Raw genomic sequence first — 18,854 nt, forward strand, 5'->3', positions numbered from 1 at the left:
CTGAGCCCCCCGCCCGCCGGCCATGTCGCTTGCAGTGTGTGCAGGGCGTCGGTGATGGCGGTGCCGAGGATTTGCGTGGCGGTGGCCCAGGTGCCGAAGTCGATGCTGCCGTTGTATTGTTGGAAGGTGAGGAGGGTGGTGATGAAGGTGTGTGGGGTGGTGGGAGGAGGGGGAAGGGGGGGATTGGGTTGGGGGGGGTTGGGGGTGTCGCTTTTGTGGGTGGGGATGGGGATGGACTCGTCGCTGCTGAGGGGGTTGGCCGCAGCTGCGCTTGTTGGGTCGACTCGGCGGAACTGGTCGGTGAGGGGTATGTGGCGGCGTAACGGGCGGACGATGGGCTGGGGGTGGTTGGGAGTTTTGTTTGTCTCCTCCTGCGCTGGAGTTGGGGGTGCGGGAGGGTTGGAATTGCTGGTGGATGAGAAGGGGGTGATGAGGACTGAATCGAACTGCCATTCGGAAGTCGACGGTGAGTCCCAGTGGTAGGCTCCTGTTTCCGGTGGAACGGCATTGAACATCAGGGGGTCGGCTGCCCCAGGGCCGACGTATGACGACGATGCAGTGTGTTGTGTGAACTCGAAATCGGGCAAGATGGCGAAATCATCAAATGTGGGGGATGCGCTTGGGTCCCGCGCAGCACTCCCCATCGGAGTGCTGATATTGAGCTTTGGCGGTCCAGCCTTGCTATCACCATCACTTTGACTTGGCGACCCGGGATCACTGCCCTTGCCCCTGCTGCTCTGCTCGGATTTGAAGCGGCGACATAACCGCTCCCGCATAGCATCGATTTGCTCATCGACCCTTGCCCGGGTTTCCTTACTTTCCTCGGAGGAATCGAAGCGGCCACGCAACCGCTCCCGCATAGCATCCATTTGCTCATCGTCACTTGCCCGAGTTCGGCTCGCCCTCTCCTGTGAACGAGCAGCTAGGGGATAGCCGTGTGGTTCTACACTCCTCCGGGCATCAGAGCTCCTTTCGTGTGTCACGCGAGGGACTCCTCCAGGTCCAACTTGTGGTTGGCCTGGAATATTCAGGTTGCGAGACCTGCTCTGGACCCGCGCTCTTTCGATTTGGGATAACGTGCAGTCTTTCGCATACTGGGATTCGATATCGAGGAGTGACCGTACGGGAAAAGACGCTGATGAATCCCCCGGAGTGCGGCTGTGGTACCGGGCTGGGCGGTCATTAATCGCAGGTATTTGTATCTGCGGGTCCACTATCTCGATGGCGGCAATGTGCTTTACAGCACCATGAGGCTGTAGGAGATCATCGCCCGGCGAGACCTGGATCTCCACGACCCCGCCCATAAAGTCATCGTCTCCTGTCGGTGCGCCAGGCTCCTCGGCGAGGAAGAAGCTTGTCCATTTAGAGACGAGAGACCACTTGCAGGCGATCGCTTCCGCTTCTTTGCGCACCATGTTGGTCTCTTGCCAGGATCCTGGAATGGGCCGGTTCGGGCCCAGGTGGATATGGCTGCGGCCTCGTTCCAGGTCTTCCAGCATTGCCCGCGCAGCCAACCTGTGCAGCGTTGTGTCTCGTTTATCGAGAATGGTGACGGGGATGTTGAGCGCCTGGGTGTCGTAGTTGGCCTGGACCTCAATTCTAACGCTTCTGATGCTCTCGGAATCCTTGAGACAGTCGAGGTGGAAGTAGACGCGGCTGCGGTCGAATGGGTTGAGCGCTGAGATGTCAGCGGGGGACCTTTTTGCATCTGCCAGAGTCGAGCCTGCTAGAGGTCAGCATATGATGACTGGTGCATGTTTGTTTGTGTTGGGCATTTACTTCTCATGTTTCCGGTTTGGTCTTGTATGTTGAATTCCAGGTGTAGGGGGCCCAGGTGGGCACTCATCAAAGCAGCCTTTGCCATGCTCACGACACGATCCTCCCACCCCCCTTGACTAGCTTCCTGGATGACTTCGGCGTATCCGCCGCCGGCTTTGGCGATGCCGTCAACCAAGGCGTGCGACACTGCTCTACCGATGCCGAGGGCGAAGAAGCGCACACGGCCCTCGGTAAGACCTCGCGTCTTCTGTATGAAGTCCAGGGTTTGCTCCAAGCGCCAGGTCTGCCCATCCGTCAGAACTATAACATCTGTCATCAGTGCCTTTTCACGAGCCGCAACAATAGCCTGTACGGCAGGTAGCAGCTCGGTGCCGCCCATATTGGCCCTCATGTCTGTCTTCACCCAAGATAGCGCCGAGTTCAACGTCTCTTCTGTGTAATCAACCGACTGTGGCTGCCAGGAAGCATATTTGGTACCAAAGCACCAAATGTTAAACTTGCGTCCCACTGGGATCCCTTTCAAAAAGAACTGCATGGCCGACCTGAGCGGCTTGATTTTGTCCTTCATGGAACCGGAACAATCCGCCAGAAAGAGAATCTCAGACTGTTGCACCGGAGGCGCTTGCCTGGCTAGGAACCCGGATGGAAGAGTGAGCATCAGGGTCTTGTGGTTTGGAACGGTCGGATGTTCCTCCAACCAGGCCTGTGGGTTCTCATTATTGTCATCGGGCGTCGTCACGATATCCAGGACAAAGTCCTTGTCCAGAAATATCCGCCCTGACTCGAGTGCAACCGAGGCCGTTTCGACGTTGCTCCGATCGTCGTCTCCGGCAAGGTCTGCAAAGCTTTGAGCCGTGCGAGCTCCGCGCCGCCGCGTAACAGCAATCGCGTGGGAAGGGCTGACGATGGAGGAGATCTTCTCTGACTCCACAATTTCGACTTCCAGAGACAGGCCCTGGGGCACGTTTGTTGTCGCAGCGTCACTGTACTCTTCCGGCGCGTCCCCGTAACGTGGGGCAATGGACGTAGGGATAGTCAGGGTGGTGGTATTGTTGTTATCAGCAAAGCGGTGCTTGAGCACACTGATGTAGGTCAACTCCACCTTGACCTTGGTTTTCTCGGGCACGTTACCCAGAGTGGTGGTGAAGATCTCGGGCGTCTCCTGCTCCAGCAGACCAGCAGCGGTCTCGTGTTGGCGGATGTGATCTCGAAATGCCTCGCGGGCTTCTTCTTTTGGCTTGACAGCACCCTTGATGATCTTGTTTGCCCCGATCCTGCAGCTGAAGTCGGTGACAGTGCAACCGGCAGCGAGAGGGAATGTGAAGGCGGCTTTCTTGATCGGGATGCCCGAGTCATTCCAGAAGAGCTGCGTGACGGTGACTCTTGCCGTGTCTTGCACGATGGAGGCATCAACTGTGACCGATAGTGGTGGAAGGACGTTGCGGCCCTGTTCTTGCACAGTGAAACGGGGGAGATTCTTCTTTGCACCCTCTACCGGCCATATCGCTGCGATCTGTTGGCCCGATTGAGTAGGGGGATGCGTAATTTGCGTTGGGCCACGAAATGGGCCATCGACATGCGCCGCTGCCGAGAACCCTGTGCGGAAATTCAATACGTCTAGAATATCTTGTGTCTCGCTGTTGGAACGAAAGCGGCCATCCTGCAACTCTTCCGGGAGAGGCTCCTCGGGATCCCACACAATCCCAGCGGAGAAGATCCGATTGAGTCTGTTCTGGTAACGCGCCATTGGCGTTTGTTATCGAGTTTGATGTGGCTCTGAGCTTGGTAATAGTCGACGATGGGAAGAGAGCGGAGAAATAAAGGGGAGCTGGGCTTGTGGGAGCCTCGTGGAAAAGCAAGGGGCGGACTTTTAACCATTCAGTAGGCAACAGTAACGGGCGCAAGGCTCTCAGCTGCCGATCAGCCCTACTCCCTCTGGCCAAAAAAAGCCGAACTCGAAATGGGAGAAAGAATGTAAGAAAAGAGAAGGAAATCAAGAAAAGAGAAAAAAGTAGAAAGGAAAACGAGCAAAATTGATCAAAGAAAAGATTTCGAGTAAAGCAAAAAGTAGACTTTGGTCTTCCGAATATCTTTCTTTTTCTTTCTCGTTCCTCTCGTCAGAGGTTTCGACAAGTCTGGACACTTGGAGTTCGGCTTTTTTTGTCCAGGGGACGCCCTACCCAAGGCATACCACCCTCCAAATGCTTCTGTCACGCTAAGGCTCGGCGGAGCTGCACTGCCGCAGACGCATGTGTGACCATAGGGGACCAATCATCAACAGTGATTGCATAAGTCTAAGGGGCTGTGCAGATGCGCGGGAGCCGACAATCCATCCCCTTTCGGTCTTCGACGGCACTGAAAGACATGAGACATCCCCTACGAAGAATCTTCTGATTGCTGCCATTTATTTTCAACCCCCTGGCCCGAACTTTTGAATCCAACTGCCGGTTGAATCCTGTAGCATCGCGGGCTGCCATACGGTCCATACCACCATCATGGCCTCCCCAATCTCATTTGGTGACGCTGTCGCCATGGCCAAGATCGCCTGGAACATTGCCCATGCCTTCACACAAGGGAACAAGTCTGCACCAGCTGAATTTCGAGAGGTTGAGAACCAGCTGTATTCGCTCAGCGCGACCTTAACAGCTTTCAAAGATGCCTGTGGCATTGATATCGCCGCTGTGGCCATCGACCCATCCAAACTGCCCACCAGATTCCAGACACAAGAGCAGGATGGGATGCAGAGCGTGGCCGGGATATTAAACAACTGTCATGAAACCCTAAAGCATCTCGAGAAGATTGTTGAAAGCTACGGCGTCGTTGTCACTCCCAAGGATCCAGCAAAGTCTCGCTTCCGGCGTTGGAGCACCGAGATTGCCAAGAACTACAAGAAGATTGCCTGGACTACTGAGGCTGGCGACCTAGCGGCACTCCGCAGTCAACTAATGGTCCACACTAACAGTCTGGATCTAGTGTTGGGCATCATTATCAGGTAAAGACCCCAAGTCGGCCCTTGAGCAGTGGGGTCCCCTTGGTAGCAAGAATATCTACTGACGAACTCAGCTCACGGACAACGAGGATCGAGGACGGTCTGAAGAACAATTCTGCCATGCTCCAGGAAATCTATTCCTGGTGGTCCCAGAACCTCAAGGATTCCGCAGCCCCCCAGGCCCAGAAAGACGACTTGCCTCTCGGACTACAAGGCGCGTCTAATCTATTGTCTTTCGAAGTTCATGTCGTCTCAAACGGCATTTCCCGGATCTTGTGCTCCCAGGCCAGCCTGCACGATGACTGGAAGGAAACAGGATCAGTGCAGCTATTTGTCTGCAGATGTAGCCCGCCTACCTCTAGCCATCTGAAAGTTGAGAAGATTGCATGTAAGCGCTTGAACCCAGTTGTACGGTTAGAGTAAAATTGACGTGCTGGTTCTTTTTATTTATTAGTGTCACCTCTCTCATTCCCATTTCGACAAGCCGGGGACACACGATCCTGGACGCTCTTCAAGGCCCTGGACAAATCGACCGGCCAGATGGTGTCCGTCACCGTAAAGAACGTGGCCGCTTCGGGTACGACGACAACACTTTGTGCTCTTGCAGCCGTTAACCATTTGCTAGGTATTACCGAGTTCGAAGAAACCTTCATCCGGCCGCTCGCAGAAGCAAGAGCAAATGCCATGTTGCGACAAGGGATCAGTAATCAGCTTGCACATTTGTCGCCAGAGGCCCATATTCGGGCTCTAAACCTCCAGAGGTCCGTACCATTTATCAGTCAACATGAGGCGATTAATCTGACATGGATCTCCTTAGTGACTTGAAGGATTGCCACAAGCTGATCGACTCGGTCACCTTCCGTGTCGGCCACCGCAATTTGTCAAAACCGAGGGTGGAAGGGCTCAGTCTTTTGAATTACAGAGAGCTGGGTCAGCAGACTACTGGCCGTTCACTGGCCGATACCTTAGACCACGCGGAGTTATCCATCTACTACGGTAGCGAGGGCACGAATGAATCAACCGATATCACCAAGAGCATTGTCCATTGTAAGCCGCGCTTCCATTCTGGCCCCCCTTTGGCGCGAATTTGGGACGAGCTACTTATTGACTGTGCAGTGACCCATGATACAATCTTCAAAATCGAAGAGGGCAACACATGTGTGGTGATTCAAGAAGTCGAGTGTTTCGGATATAACCAAGACCAGCAAGCCAATCGCCTCGAGAAAGCCGATATCTCTTTTCACATGCTGTCGTTAGAAGGTTAGGTCCAGTCTCGATCCGCAATGTTGCCAGGGGGATGATATTGACCCGATAATAGCGGCAAAGAAGTTGCTCGAAAAGCTCGAGGATATGCGAGTGGAGCTTTTGGTTACAAGCCTACAGTACCCACGGCCAGACGATGTTGTCGCACTGCACCTGTCAGTACCTACTTAGCAGTCAAGGGCACGAAGTGTGATGACTCAGAGCAACTGCTAACTTGACCTCAGCCAAGCAACAGAGGTCCAATGCGAAGTCGCCATCATCCCGGATGCCGAGTTGCTGATAACCCGGAACTCAAGAGATGAACACCGGCTCATCGTAACCAGTCGCAATCGCTGCACCGTCTTGAGCCAAGTCTGTAAGTTGCACCATCTCAGGGCAGTGAATTGTACTTGATAGTTATCAGCACTGACTTCTGTTCAAGTACCCGATTCCTTTTTTGATTCCCTGTCTTCCACGCCGAGTTTCACCGCACCCACTTGGCTTGTCCAGCTTGAGGGGAACGGAAAACGAAAGGTGTACCACTATCCTGACGGCTTTCGGTTCCTGGGCTTCCGTAACACGAGCGGTAGGTTACCCAAATGTCCGCGGCGTTCGTACCTGCCCATGGTGGTGGATTTTCTAACCAGTTGCTGAATCTAGCGGAGAAGATGTTTGAGCTGGGCCGAACTGCGGTTCTGCAAGGTGCTGGGCCGGAGAAGACTTTACCGTTAAGGTAGGTTCTGTGGAATGGGGGTTGACCGATCATAGTAGAGTTAAAGCGGATCTGGATCAAACGGTAGGCATTATGGATGTGCTCTTTATAGTTAGAGAAAGGAAAGTGTACGTTTTTCAGAATAAATCAACACGTTGTGCTGTAGATTGAAGCCAACCTAACATTCTCCTTTAAGATGTGCCTCTCACTCACCCCGTGATGGATTAGGAGCTAGGACTTGATATCGCAAGTTGAGGTAAAATCAGTAGGTAGGTAATTCTATTGAGCGGGTTGCGATAAGAACGAGGGCTAACAGAAAAGGAGCAAGCCAATATGCTAACAACAAATAGAAGTCTGAAGAAAGAAAAAAGAAGAAAAAGAAAAAAAAAGGAAAGAAAGAAAGGAAAGAAAGGAAAGGAAAAAGAAAAAAGGGAAAAAGAAAAAAGAAAATGAAAGAAAAGATAAAAAAGAAAGAAACGCGACATCTAGGTAGTTGGAATAGAGCTATGTTACTTAGGAGGGAACAAGCTATAAGCAACACTACCTCGAAACATGTGCCCGCCGACGACATGGATACTCGTGTAATATATATATCTACCCGCCCAACCAACATCCCCCTTCGTCAAGCGACGAAAGAACCAATAACCAATAACCACGACCCCCGCCTCTCACCCCAAACCACCCCCCCCTCAACCCTCACCTAAGTCCTAATTCCTCGAGCTACTCGCCACGCTCTGCCCCGCCACGCGCCTCCCTCCCCCCACCCCACGGCCCTGCACCACAGCCCCCGTCTGCCTCACCCGCGCCGCCTGCTGCTGCTGCTGCTGCTTCAACCGCTGCTGCTCCTGCAACTGCAGCAGCTGCAGCCGGCGCTGTTCCTCCAACTGCTGCTTGTGCAGGCGCTGTTCCGCCTCCTTCTGGCGCTGCTGCTGTTGCTGCTGCTGCTGAGCTTTTGTCGGGCGGGTTTGGTTCATTTTGGCGTAGTGGGCCGGGGTGGGGTGGACGGGGAGGGCGTCTCCCGGGGCGGCGGCGGTGGAGTTGGCGAGCTTGGTCTTGCGGGCCTGGGCGGTGGCGGCGGCGCGGCGTTTGGCGGCTTTTGCTTCGGCGACGAGGTCGCGGGTCGGCGCGGCGTAGCCCCGCGGGGAGACGTGCGCCTCGTACATGACGGCGTGCGGGCGGAAGACGCGCACGGCGTGGCGGCGGGACGCTTTGAGCTTGTTGACTTCCCAGAGGGTCATTTTGGGGGCCAGGCCGTTCACGTAGAGGTCGAATTGGGCTTGTTTTTCGAGCATGAAGAAGGACTTGCGGTAGTAGCTCATGTTGAAGCCCGCGCTGTCTTTGCCTTGCTTGCTGGCGTGGGTGGGGGGGTTGTTGGCGGACTTGCCTGAGTGCATCCAGGTGCTGGGTTTGGTGGCTTTGCTGGCGCCGTTCACGGCTCGGGACCACATGGTCTTTTTGACCGTACGCTCTTCTGCTTTCAAGATGAGGCAATTAGTAGCTGCTGATGGAAGGTGAGCGGGAGTGGCTAGGGGTTTAGGACGCACCAACGACCTGGACGGGTTGACCATTGGGCCCTGCTACCACTTTCTTGGTGGTTTTCGTGGTTGTGGTCTGTGACTGCCGCGCTCCACTCTGCGGTTTTTTAGTAGCTGGTCTCTGCGTTGACCTTGCCGCCGAGTTACCATTCTGCCTGAAGGTGTTCATCTTGGATGAGTATAGGTGCAGTGTGGCTTTGGGCTAGGGAAGAGATGCATCCGAGGGTGGTACAAGACCCGGCTCAAGCCCGATGGAATCGGAGAGAATCATGGGAAATTTGGGTACGGGTCCCGTGCTGACGGCTACATTTAACTCCATTTGGAACCTAAATGACCATACAACACGGATACGCGGCAGGAATGGGGGCGGGGAGTCGAGAGACACAAAGTTGTTTGTGCCAAGTGAGCTCCGACAAGGTATTAGTTTCAACGGCGGCTTAGGCTGTTATACGGATGGTCATCGTCTGGTTTTTGCGTTGTGTAATTGAGTGAATTCCCGTTTTGAACGGTAAGAAGGAGTTGAAACGCCGGGGCCGGAACCCTTCCGCGGCCGTCTTGGCGGCCGGGAACTGTGGGGCCTGTCGTTTAGCACCCGGCCTCGGCGCCGATGACCGGGCCGGCTTTTGTTTCGAAATCGGCCGAGAGCTGCTGGTCTGCCAAAAAACCGTGAATTTGTGGAGGAATATCAGGCATTCACATTGATCCACCACTTTCAGCCCCCACTCGAACTCAGTAACCTGCAATCATCCTTCACATCAAATGAGGACGACTGGGGAGATGGAAACATGATAAGGGTTAGGGTCAGCCGTGACCTATTTCGGTATCACTCTCTGGCCAAATAAGCCGAACTCCAAGTGTAGCTGCCGTCAAAACCTTCGACTAGAGGAACGAAAAGAAAACCATTCGGAATCCCAAAGTTGACTTTTTATTTTACCTCTGTTCTTTCTCTTCTCTTTCTCTTCTCTTCCTCCCCTCTCGAGTTCGGCTTTTACTAGCCAGAGGGTATGTGGAGGCGATACCATCATTATCCTCAAGCTGGCAACAGGCAGTAGGCACAGTTTTGTGTAGGGTCCTAAACTTGTCTTTTTCCATGATACGTCAGGTTTATGGCTGGGAGTACATAGGGCGGGATACTAGGTGGAAACAGGCATGATTGACATTGAAAGCGAAAGTGGAGAATGAAGGTGTTCGCTTCATTTCCGAGTTTTTCCCTATTAAGAATGCCCTCGATGATGCATTGGACGCCACGGGACGACATTGAAATGGCATGGTTCCCGCGTGTTTCCCGCGTGGTTTCAGCCCTCTTCATGTTTCCGCCCGGTTTCCACGTGGTTCGCATGGGATCGGACAGTGTCAATTCTCAACGCCACAAAATTGGTACTTCCGCGACATAAACAAAGAACCAATCATACAGGGATGCTGAAAGCTATAAAACGGCCTCATGTTTGGAAGTGGGTATACATTGCCGCACATTTAAGTTTTGTTTAGTTGATCGGATTTACATAACGAGACTGCCCCAATAGGTACCCAAGCTGTGATATCGGAGATCTAAACATCAGACTTTCCCTATTTCCACATAATCAACCCTGCGCCGACAGGTTCCCCATCCTGATACTCTCGCCCGCCACCGACGTCGAGTCCTTCCCAGCCTGGCTGCGTCCCTGCGAGTCATCCACCCACTTAACAGCCCTCCCAGTATCCCTTTCCCTTACCAGCCTCTTCTTGCGCTCGCGCTCGCGATAGAACAGCAACCCCAGCCCCACAATCAGCGCAACCCCCACCACGCTCCCCACCACCGTACCAGCAATCGCCCCCGACGACAACCCCCGCCCACCATCACCATCACCCCCCCCCTCCCCATCACCCCCATCATCCTCAACCAAAGGCGGCCCCGCCTCCCCATGCCCCGGCAACCCCGTCGGCTCGCCCGTGACCGTCGGGGCGGGCACATCGACCGGGTCCGACGCGTTGAAGCAGGGCACATCGGCCGGGTTGAAGGCGGTGGCGGGCACGAAGACAACGTCGGCGCAGGCGTAGAAGGTCTGATTCTCGGGCCGGTCGAAGTCGGCCGTGTAGCGCATCTGGAGGGTGGCGTTGACGCCGGCGCGCGCTAGGGCTTGGGGTGGGTCCGGGAGGGAGAGGCAGGTGTGGCCGGGGTCGAGCTCGGGGATGGGGGCGGTGGTGAGGCGCGTGAAGTCGGATTGGGATTGGGGGTCTGGGGTTGGGGGTTGGTTAGGGCTTGTCTTGGTTGGTGGGTTTGGGGTACGTTGGGTGGTTTAGTGGGTTGGGAGAGAGGGGATGGTTTTGTGTTTATGTTGGGAGAAGGTGGTGGGCGTCGTTACCGTTGCTGAAGGAGATGCTCAACTGCGTGTCGTAGGAATCGTCCTGGGCGGTAAACGCAATCTTACCACCACCTAGTGAAGCCATGGATTAGCAACAGCGTACCAGCGCCATCAACTACAGCGCTTACTCAAGGGGAACTCCGTTCTGTTGCCGACACCAGCACTGGAGCCACACGGCGGCGTGTTGTCTGTTTGTGCGGACCAGGCACGGTCGGGCGGCCAAAAGAAGGAGGCAGGGCCCATGTTGTCGGATGCGCCCAGTGCTTTAGCCGCCAGCGCGAGGGCGAGCACTGGTCGAAGAAGCGCCATGTCGAGGTACTCTACGTCAAAATCTAGATGTTGAACGCGCAAGGTCTGGGTAGAGGATCGGTTTCAAGATAGATTCGAAAATTGGACGCAGCCGAAGAGGAAGTGAGGAGAAGAGCGGGCTGCTCCTTATCGAGTATCTGATATAACTGACAGCGTACCTAAGTACCATCTGAAACACGGAAACGGGTGGGTACCACTGCCGTCCTTTATCTTCTGTGGTCCCAGCCCCTCTATCGGCGTTGGGACACATGCGGGGGCAGGCCAACGGCAGAAATTGCTGCCAAGGGAGAGGTGACACAGAGAATTCAGGATTTCCTACCCCGCGAGGCAAATGCAGCTCTGCCGATGCATCTCAGCTGCCGAATGGCTCGAGTCCGGCGGGATTTACCGGCTTACCGCTCATGGTAAAAGGCCCGGGAAACCAAGACCCAAAGGACGCAAAGTTTTTGCTGCTGCTAACCCGGATGAAGAATCCAGTTTGCTTGGTGGCCTGATTTTGAGCATTGAATGGCACCTTCCCGACTCCGCGCTCCTCCTCGCAGGCTTTTTCGAGCGGTCCTAGCTCCTTGAGCTGCTTCGATTGGACCGTTGTTGTCCAGATGATCAGATAAATTGGCTTGGCGCAGAAGTTCCGCTTTTGATTAGATCTGATCCAAACCCATTATTGGACGGCTTCAAAGTCCAGACCAGGTCATTCGTCGGGTAACCCCTGTCGACAAACAAGAGAAAACACGACGAACAGCGTTCGGACAGCCGACATCGCATTCCATCTCAAATCGGAAGCCCCCGGGTCATTACCGATTTTGGCTGGAATTGGCCATTACAACCCCTTTCCCTCTTAATCTCTCTCCTTTTGTTCCGTCCGTCCTGTTCTGATCCAACACAACCCACCCTTCTTTCACACCCTCCTTTGTCCTTTCAGAACCTCCTTCCAACCTTCGGAGCTCTCGTAGTATCCGAAAAGATGCAAAACCCCCTAGTACTATCTCTGTTTAGCCTTTTAGCAGTTTCCATTGCCAATGCTGCTCTCCTTGAAAACACACTGCCACTAGACCACGCTCTGATCCTGAGCCGCCAAGCCCCCGGCACACCACAGTACGAATGCCACTCCAACTGCGGTAACCCCCCCTCCACTCCTCTCCTCCCCAACCACCCCCAACTACTAACCCATCCCCCCCCCCCCCACGCAGGTAACGCCCTCGCCGGCGGCCGCAACCCAGCCCACTGCACCAACGCGACCTGGACCGGTTACTACGAAGCCTGCCTAGACTGTGCACTCGAATTCGACATCTGGCGCATCTACGGTACCAGCGTGACCGGCGCCGCGTCGGCGTGCGGCCTGAGCGCCACCCCGTCGCCCGCCGCTCCCGCGTCCTCCGCTCCCACGTCTGTTCCCGCTCCCACTCCCACGACCGAAACCGAAACCGGAACCGGAACGGCTGCCACCACCACCCCACCGCCGAGCAGCGCTGCTACCGACGCCGAGACGGCCGGCGCTGGCCCGTCCGCGACTAGTGTAAGTGGGGGAAGGGGGTCATGGGCTGTTTGCGCGCGCTGTGATCCTGCCTAGAAATGCTGACGCCGTGGGTCTAGTCCGTGTCGACTGCTGGTGCTGCCCCAAGACCGCTTGTGGCCTCCAGCCCTGGCTCCATGTCGTCATGGGTTGGGGTGTTGGTGGCAGGGTTGGCGGGTTTGGTGGGGCTGTTGTGAGACGGAGGTTGGATCAGTGGGGGTGGCGGGGGGGAGGGTGACCCGTGTTGTCCTACTGATGGAGTGGTGGAGTCGGAAAGCTAAAGGTGTAAATTAGTAGACGGTTGGACCAACAGACTGCTGCGAATGCACTGAAGTCGTTGGTGATGAGTTCCGCGCCAAGGCGGAATCATCGATTGCTTAGATGGGAGGTGAATTCACTCTGCAACGAGAGTAATGAGAGCTGAAAATAATATGGGGATGACTACTACATACCTATTTAACCTCGTACCACTCTTACCTTTGTGTGGCGCTGCACTGTTTGATGGACTGAAAATATACCTTGTCTGTGGGTCTAGATCTCCATTGCTATCGATCACGCCCCTTCTTCTGCTCCGGGGTATGGTGGGAGGAAAGGAACTTAGAAAAGCTAAAAGTGGTTGGAGGATGTATGTAGATGCAGTTAAGGTAATACCGGGACCTCGAAAGTGTCTGGGGCCTTGACAAGAGCGTTGACCCCGGCGAGGTCGAATTCTCAGCTGAGGTTGGCCAGATCCATTGTGGTCTCTCACAAGGATTATTGTAGTAGTGGTGCCTTCGTGTGTAGGGGGGGGGAACCGACACGCACCGGCCGGATACGACTATGCTCTCGCGCGGTATATAGGTATGGATTAATACCCCGAGCCGCATACTCTAGTGCCCACAAATTGTGGAATGCCCGCGTCAGAACACTGGGATCATGGTTATCCCACGAAACATGCTCCGCCGTTGAGAGGCTAGCAGTATGGCTCTAGAGTAAAGAGTACATTAGGTAGTTCTCAGTTCAAAGACGGGAACCGAAGTACCCAAATTTAAAAGCCCACACAACAGGGATCTCCTAGGCCTAGGCAAGCTCACCAAACGTTTGTTTAGGTGCCAAGAGCGTGGCAACCCCTTACTGAACGTGACATAACAATGGGATGGTTTCCCTATATGCTCTCTTAGATTCTCGCTTAGTTTGCTTTGTGGGTGGTTGGGCTGCGAATCAGCATAAAGTCCGGTCTCGGTGCAAGCCACACAGGCGACAAAACTGAAGCCTGGCCAACGTAATAAGCTCAACAAAGCCCAAAGGGTGAAACGGCTTTTTTTTGGCAGAAGGCCAAGAATAATATACTAGGTATAAATACCGAGAAGGGCTCGGTCCTAAGCCTGAACCTAACCCAGCCTCCAAATTCCCTACGACAGACACAGAAGACGACTATAGCTTCGTTCCTAAGAGTAATCCTAACTGAAACTTCGGCTCCCGACGCAGAAGCTTAAGAAGTCCACCATAGACATGATGGCTAAATCTTTCCCTAGGTCCCCATTCCCATCGGTGTTGAGTATCCTCGCCGAGACCTCGTCGCTCTGCGCCCTCGAAAAGGTTACCACGCCCGCTACGCGACCTACATTACCATATCGTGTCCCTGATGAGCTCCTCCCAGCGCCTCTACCCTCCGTGGCGGAGATCCTTGCTGCGTCCCCGGTGGGCTCCCACCGCGAAGGAGAGGTCCCTATTTACCGCGTCGGTGAGCACTTCGCTGTTAAGTACAGCCCCGACTGATGTCAATGCCGGGTATGACGTCTCCCTCCAGGAGGGCGAGAATATGCTCTTTGTTCAACAATCGACGAATGTACCCGTCCCCAAACTCTACGCAATGTTCCATGATGAGGGAACTGGCTTGAACTTCATCATCCAAGAATATATCCCAGGATGGCAACTCGGAGATATATGGGATACGCTGGGTCTGCCGGAAAGGTCAGCTATCGCTGCCCAGATACGCCGAAACATGGACGAGATACGTAGTATCCCCTCCCAAGGCTACTATGGCGGCATCTGGGGGCAACCGGTACGAGAAAGGAGTTTCATGGATAAATGGATCCAACAACGACCGCACCCGGACCAGGCTATCTCGGGGCCATACGAGACTAACGAGCAGTGGACTGAGGCCATGCTGCGCTACCTCCACACGGTCAAGGGTCATATTCCTCCGGCCGAGTTCCAAGCGGTACAGCGTGCCTACCGCAAAGTCTTTAACGGGCACAATGGATCCGTCTTCACTCATGCCGGTCTAGTGGGGCAGAATCTCATTCTTCGTAAAGACGGAACTGTCGTTATGGTCAATTGGCAGAACGCTGGATGGTATCCGGCGTACTGGGAGTATTGTTGCAGCGACGTGTACGGGCGACGGTTCGATCGCACCGGGTCCAGATGGGGCTGGGAGCTTGCTGGAATGTTGGACGAGTACTTTGCTGAAGCAGACCTCATGTCACGCCACAAAGATTACATTTATACTTTGTGAGAAGAAGACCAATGCGATAGACAGACAACAAATCATCACGTTCTTCATCTAGTCATTCTGCCCTGCGTATCTGCCTTGCGGGAGAGTCGAAATAAATAGCGGACATTTGTCCCCTCTTTCAAGTTCACACCGCCCAACCCAACCCCCATTAACGAACCAAAGAGGAAATTGAACAGAAATACAACAGATATTCCCACCCACATCCATCCATACCTCATTAGTAATCCAAAGGCAAGACCCAATCGAAGGAAACAAACATCTATCATCCATAGCCACCCCTTTCAGCAACCACCAACCCAGCCTCTATTAGTGAACCAAAGAGAAAACTGAATAGAAGGAAAATAAATACACCTCCCACGCCCATCCGTCCTCCATCAGTACTCCAAAGAAAAGACTCAATCGAAGGAAACAGACATTCATTCTCCCAGACCCGCGCACCCCCCCTAGTGACCACCTACCAGTGCCGCCCTCGGGCCGCTTAGGAAAAATAGAATAAAGACGAGTAGAAGGTAAGAAGCAGGGCCCGCCCACCCCTCCTTCATGGAGTAAACAGCAAAACACAGAGAGATGAGAAAGGCACCCAGCCTCAACCAATGCCCCCAAGGAAGCGCCGTCGCCGTGCCAGCCTGAGCCGGGTGCTCGACACCCTCTAGCGCGGCGGCAGCTGGAGATGGATGGGGAGGAAAAGGGTGTGGCGCATTCGCTACACCATTCTCAACCTCGTGCGGTGAAGGAGGGCGATGTCCTGCATTCGCCCCGAGCCTCCGTGTCGCATAGGACAAGCCGGGCTCCAGGTAGGGGTCTAAAGTACCCACACCCTCATACACCTCGGTCTCTTGCACCACGCCAAGTTCGGCCCCAAGCAACTCCACCACAGGCGTCCTTGGAGCCCCCGACCACAATGTAAACCCGACCAAGGGGCCTCGCTTCGGGCCAGGGCTGAAAATGGAGTCTTAAGCGTAGGGTCTTAAGCGTCCAACCGGCCCAGCGGCAGGAAGAGGCCATGCGCGAAGAGAGCGTCGATGGCCACGTTTGCCCACTCCTCCTTATCGCGAGGCGGCTGGCCCGGTAGGGGAGGTCCCTCCCGATTATCATCTGGCGCACCCATCGGAATCCTTTGGCAGATTCCCTTGATCTGCGAGATCGAGTTTTTCGCCGCCCAGCCAATAGGCTGCAGGCAGACTGTATGTATGGAATCGTTCGGGTTGGGAAAGGTAGCTGTGGAGTAGCTCAGCACACCACGGGAGAGAGCTTGGGCTTGGAGTATAATGCCCTGTTGATGTTGTGTGGTTTCCACATAGATGGCGTAGCGAAAAGGGTCCCTGGGGCCATAGCCAAAGCTGACGACGTAGAATACTTGGAAGTGCGTCTTGAGACTCGCATGGGGGGCAGCGCCGTTTGTTCGGCGAGCGGCCATGCTGCTGGTGTTTGTTTTATGATGTGATGGTAGTAGAATGTCAGGCGGGATGTAACGGCAACGGCAGAAGGTCGGAAGAGTGTGCTAGAGAGAACGGCGGTGGAGAGTTGGGAGAGTGTGGTAGGAGGACGGCGGTGGAAAGTCGGGAGAGTGTATGCCGATGGGGGGTTGGTAGAAGGTTGGGGGGCGTGTTGGAGGAGGCGGCTGTAAAGGGCTGCGAGAGTGTATGCCAGACAGGATGGCAACAAACGGTTGAGAGAGAGTATGCTGGAAAGAACGGCAGTAAAGGGCTCGGAGAGAGTGTGCAGGTGGGGATGGCGGTTGAAGGTTGGGAGAGAGTGTGCCGGACAGGACGGCAGCTGTTCTCTCTGTCATTATGATATAGACCGCGGCAGCCGGTCAAGGCCACGTCCTCCAGGCAGACATGGCGCTGTCACATTGCGGTTTTGCGACGGCCTGTGGAAGACAAAGAATCCTGAGACAGCCACCTCCTGGCTGCCGGGAGCGATTTGGGACGAGCACGGCATCTCCGGCGAGGTCTTTTTCGTATTGTTTACTTTTAAGGCGAAGCGAACCGCGCGAAAGGGCTGATACAGTGTCAGTTCCGATTTCCAGAACAAGGCCTGGGACAACAGAAGGCTAGATTTAGTTCTCTCATTCTGTGGGAGCCGCAAAGGTATCAGGAAAGATGGGGCAGATGGCGTTTGTCGTGAGCCCAGAGTTGGATTTGCAGCAACGGACGGCCCAATCATGGCTTATGCACATGCATGCATCTGCACACGATCAACAGCAAGGATTGCATTGGATGGGTGGAGACTGTGGAATTGCTCCAGGGGCTGAACGGGCTGACGGGCTCGCCGGCCGAGCGCGGGGGGGAAAGGTACAGGGGGGGTGGTGAGGGGGATCGTCGCAGGACGTCACTGCTCACTCGCAACTTGGCGTGTTCCTTAGTTGCGTCAGCCCAAAGCTTGGAGCCGAAATTGGGATCTTGGGATGCGAAGGGTGGGCTGGGATCTGCTACGGCAGAGGGCAGTAGATCCAATTAGGATGGCATCATTCACAAGGTCGTCGCCGATGCGCGTGGGTGGGTTGGATTCCATGAGTTTGGCTTTGGTGGGGTTCAGGTTGGGTTTGGCGGGCAGCGAAGTGGCGGGCCGGCGGGGCCTCCGCCTGATCGGGCGCAATTCCCGTCCTCCATCCCCTGAACCGTTGAACTCGTCTTCCATCGTACATCCAGTACATTACAACCGACAGGTTGGGATCGCCGCCCCAATACGAATACCGCTGTGCTGTCACTGCTGTGTTGTGAATGAAGGTAAATAGGAGATCGCAAGGCGCTCGTCGCAGCAACACCTCACCAACCCGATTCGACGCAAATCGGCTTCGCGCAGCCAAACAGAATTCTTCCGCTTGGGTTCGATTTGATCGATTTGCTGAATTTGCCAAGCCCGGTCCCTGGTTGCAGGGGATCAGCCCTGCAGGTGCCCTGAACCGCTGCAGCAGCCACATCAACAAGACAGAGGCGGTGTGGCTGTTTGCAGTTTGGCAGTCGCACCACCAATGGTTCTTTGCTAAATCTGCAAAGGCTAAACCACTCCTGAGGTGGTTGAACAGAGTGGATTAAAATGCTTGCAATTATCGAAGCATTTCCTAAGACTTAACGAGTTTTGAAGGGCTCGGATTTGTAACAGAGGCTGGGTGCTGGGGAAGCTGTCGTCAGATGGGAAGATGGGGAAGTCGGGTGCGTTGGGGAGGGATTGGTCCAGTTGACCACATGGGCTCCATATTTGGGAAGCTGGGCCACACCCACACCCTGGCATGCATGTCGGAGATATCCAGAACACACTGGGACCTGTCACTTGCCTCCTGTAACAAGGTGCTCGATTTGTTAATTAACAGTTCGGTACTGGACACCGGCCAGATTAGGGGCTGGCGATTGTTGATCCAACAAGTTATGTGTTTGCTCATCACACCTCCTGCTCCCCTCTTCTGAACGGCATCGATATGGAAATAGAAGCAAGAGGGGCTAGTTTCAAGACCCTGTTCGCCAAGATGCTAAAAGAAGCTTAAAAGTGATCAATCTGTTGATGCAACCTTGCCTGCCAGCAAACCAGCACTTTTTGAAAGTTCCAGAAGCCCAACTCGTATCCTCAACGCAAATTATGCATAGCACTGTCGCAGTTTTCCAATGCCGTGAAGTGAAACAATCCAGAGAGAGTCATGGAGCTATCGCTTTGCAAAATAATGGAGTTCGGGAGTAAATTGCGATCAAATTAGTCTCGTGCCCAAGATGCAGAACCCCCGACCCGCTTGCAGCAGGGGGAAGAGCTGAGGGGCATGTGGGGGCGACTTTACCTCAGGCAGGCACCATCGGGCCAAAAGAAGCACGGCTCCAAAAAGGAACGGGATTGAGGAGAAGAAATCGAGCAATAAACCGAGCCAGAGGCATCAAATACATGACATGGGCCGATTAGATACAGTTTCTTGTTTCGTTTCTACCGCCAAGACTTGGCCAACAT

The 18,854-nt window shown here is 54.6% G+C and overlaps 7 protein-coding genes across 7 annotated transcripts; 3 read left to right on the plus strand and 4 right to left on the minus strand.

Moving 5' to 3' along the window:
- Window positions 1-600: 600 nt before the first annotated feature.
- Window positions 601-3,830, minus strand: F5144DRAFT_609953 (von Willebrand factor type A domain-containing protein; the record flags this gene model as incomplete). The annotated part of the gene is made up of 3 exons (XM_066791644.1): window positions 1,780-3,830; window positions 701-1,723; window positions 601-662 (listed from the first exon to the last, which is right to left on the minus strand). The coding sequence occupies exons 1-3, from the start codon at window positions 3,524-3,526 to the stop codon at window positions 601-603; spliced, it is 2,832 nt and encodes a 943-aa protein (XP_066646638.1). The 5' UTR covers window positions 3,527-3,830.
- A 291-nt stretch (window positions 3,831-4,121) lies between these two features.
- F5144DRAFT_562477 (uncharacterized protein) lies at window positions 4,122-6,949 on the plus strand. Its single transcript, XM_066788324.1, has 10 exons — window positions 4,122-4,771; window positions 4,843-5,156; window positions 5,223-5,345; window positions 5,394-5,529; window positions 5,586-5,815; window positions 5,885-6,028; window positions 6,087-6,186; window positions 6,256-6,386; window positions 6,453-6,596; window positions 6,671-6,949. Exons 1-10 carry the CDS (start codon window positions 4,275-4,277, stop codon window positions 6,745-6,747), a joined length of 1,896 nt encoding a protein of 631 aa, XP_066646639.1. The 5' UTR covers window positions 4,122-4,274; the 3' UTR covers window positions 6,748-6,949.
- Window positions 6,950-7,429: 480 nt separating this feature from the next.
- On the minus strand, window positions 7,430-8,660 carry F5144DRAFT_618719 (uncharacterized protein; the record flags this gene model as incomplete). The annotated part of the gene is made up of 3 exons (XM_066791933.1): window positions 8,267-8,660; window positions 7,523-8,193; window positions 7,430-7,456 (listed from the first exon to the last, which is right to left on the minus strand). Exons 1-3 carry the CDS (start codon window positions 8,424-8,426, stop codon window positions 7,430-7,432), a joined length of 858 nt encoding a protein of 285 aa, XP_066646640.1. The 5' UTR covers window positions 8,427-8,660.
- Window positions 8,661-9,623: 963 nt separating this feature from the next.
- Window positions 9,624-11,393, minus strand: F5144DRAFT_506062 (uncharacterized protein). Its single transcript, XM_066786462.1, has 3 exons — window positions 10,728-11,393; window positions 10,600-10,671; window positions 9,624-10,472 (listed from the first exon to the last, which is right to left on the minus strand). The coding sequence occupies exons 1-3, from the start codon at window positions 10,906-10,908 to the stop codon at window positions 9,838-9,840; spliced, it is 888 nt and encodes a 295-aa protein (XP_066646641.1). The 5' UTR covers window positions 10,909-11,393; the 3' UTR covers window positions 9,624-9,837.
- On the plus strand, window positions 11,380-12,938 carry F5144DRAFT_562498 (uncharacterized protein). The gene is made up of 3 exons (XM_066788325.1): window positions 11,380-12,026; window positions 12,099-12,424; window positions 12,502-12,938. The coding sequence occupies exons 1-3, from the start codon at window positions 11,873-11,875 to the stop codon at window positions 12,616-12,618; spliced, it is 597 nt and encodes a 198-aa protein (XP_066646642.1). The 5' UTR covers window positions 11,380-11,872; the 3' UTR covers window positions 12,619-12,938.
- A 977-nt stretch (window positions 12,939-13,915) lies between these two features.
- Window positions 13,916-14,918, plus strand: F5144DRAFT_590462 (uncharacterized protein; the record flags this gene model as incomplete). Its single annotated transcript, XM_066790157.1, has 4 exons — window positions 13,916-14,163; window positions 14,317-14,374; window positions 14,437-14,595; window positions 14,631-14,918. 4 exons carry the CDS (start codon window positions 13,916-13,918, stop codon window positions 14,916-14,918), a joined length of 753 nt encoding a protein of 250 aa, XP_066646643.1.
- Window positions 14,919-15,855: 937 nt separating this feature from the next.
- Window positions 15,856-16,522, minus strand: F5144DRAFT_121807 (uncharacterized protein). The gene has a single exon (XM_066782217.1). It carries the CDS (start codon window positions 16,333-16,335, stop codon window positions 15,886-15,888), a length of 450 nt encoding a protein of 149 aa, XP_066646644.1. The 5' UTR covers window positions 16,336-16,522; the 3' UTR covers window positions 15,856-15,885.
- Window positions 16,523-18,854: the final 2,332 nt, after the last annotated feature.

Source organism: Chaetomium tenue, assembly GCF_020726465.1.
Source record: "Chaetomium tenue strain MPI-SDFR-AT-0079 chromosome Unknown F5144scaffold_2, whole genome shotgun sequence".
Classification (NCBI taxonomy): domain Eukaryota; kingdom Fungi; phylum Ascomycota; class Sordariomycetes; order Sordariales; family Chaetomiaceae; genus Chaetomium; species Chaetomium tenue.

Excerpts from the sequence above, each read along its gene's own strand:
- F5144DRAFT_562477 (XM_066788324.1), top strand. The coding sequence starts at position 4,275 with ATGGCCTCCCCAATCTCATTTGGTGACGCTGTCGCCATGGCCAAGATC. Across the intron at positions 5,346-5,393 it reads AAAGAACGTGGCCGCTTCGG|GTATTACCGAGTTCGAAGAA; the intron begins GTACGACGACAA and ends ACCATTTGCTAG. Across the intron at positions 6,387-6,452 it reads CACCGTCTTGAGCCAAGTCT|TACCCGATTCCTTTTTTGAT; the intron begins GTAAGTTGCACC and ends CTTCTGTTCAAG.
- F5144DRAFT_506062 (XM_066786462.1), bottom strand. The coding sequence starts at position 10,908 with ATGGCGCTTCTTCGACCAGTGCTCGCCCTCGCGCTGGCGGCTAAAGCA. Across the intron at positions 10,672-10,727 it reads CAGAACGGAGTTCCCCTTGA|GTGGTGGTAAGATTGCGTTT; the intron begins GTAAGCGCTGTA and ends TGGCTTCACTAG. Across the intron at positions 10,473-10,599 it reads GAGCATCTCCTTCAGCAACG|ACCCCCAATCCCAATCCGAC; the intron begins GTAACGACGCCC and ends CCCCAACCCCAG.
- F5144DRAFT_562498 (XM_066788325.1), top strand. The coding sequence starts at position 11,873 with ATGCAAAACCCCCTAGTACTATCTCTGTTTAGCCTTTTAGCAGTTTCC. Across the intron at positions 12,027-12,098 it reads CGAATGCCACTCCAACTGCG|GTAACGCCCTCGCCGGCGGC; the intron begins GTAACCCCCCCT and ends CCCCCCACGCAG. Across the intron at positions 12,425-12,501 it reads CTGGCCCGTCCGCGACTAGT|TCCGTGTCGACTGCTGGTGC; the intron begins GTAAGTGGGGGA and ends CCGTGGGTCTAG.
- F5144DRAFT_121807 (XM_066782217.1), bottom strand. The coding sequence starts at position 16,335 with ATGGCCGCTCGCCGAACAAACGGCGCTGCCCCCCATGCGAGTCTCAAG.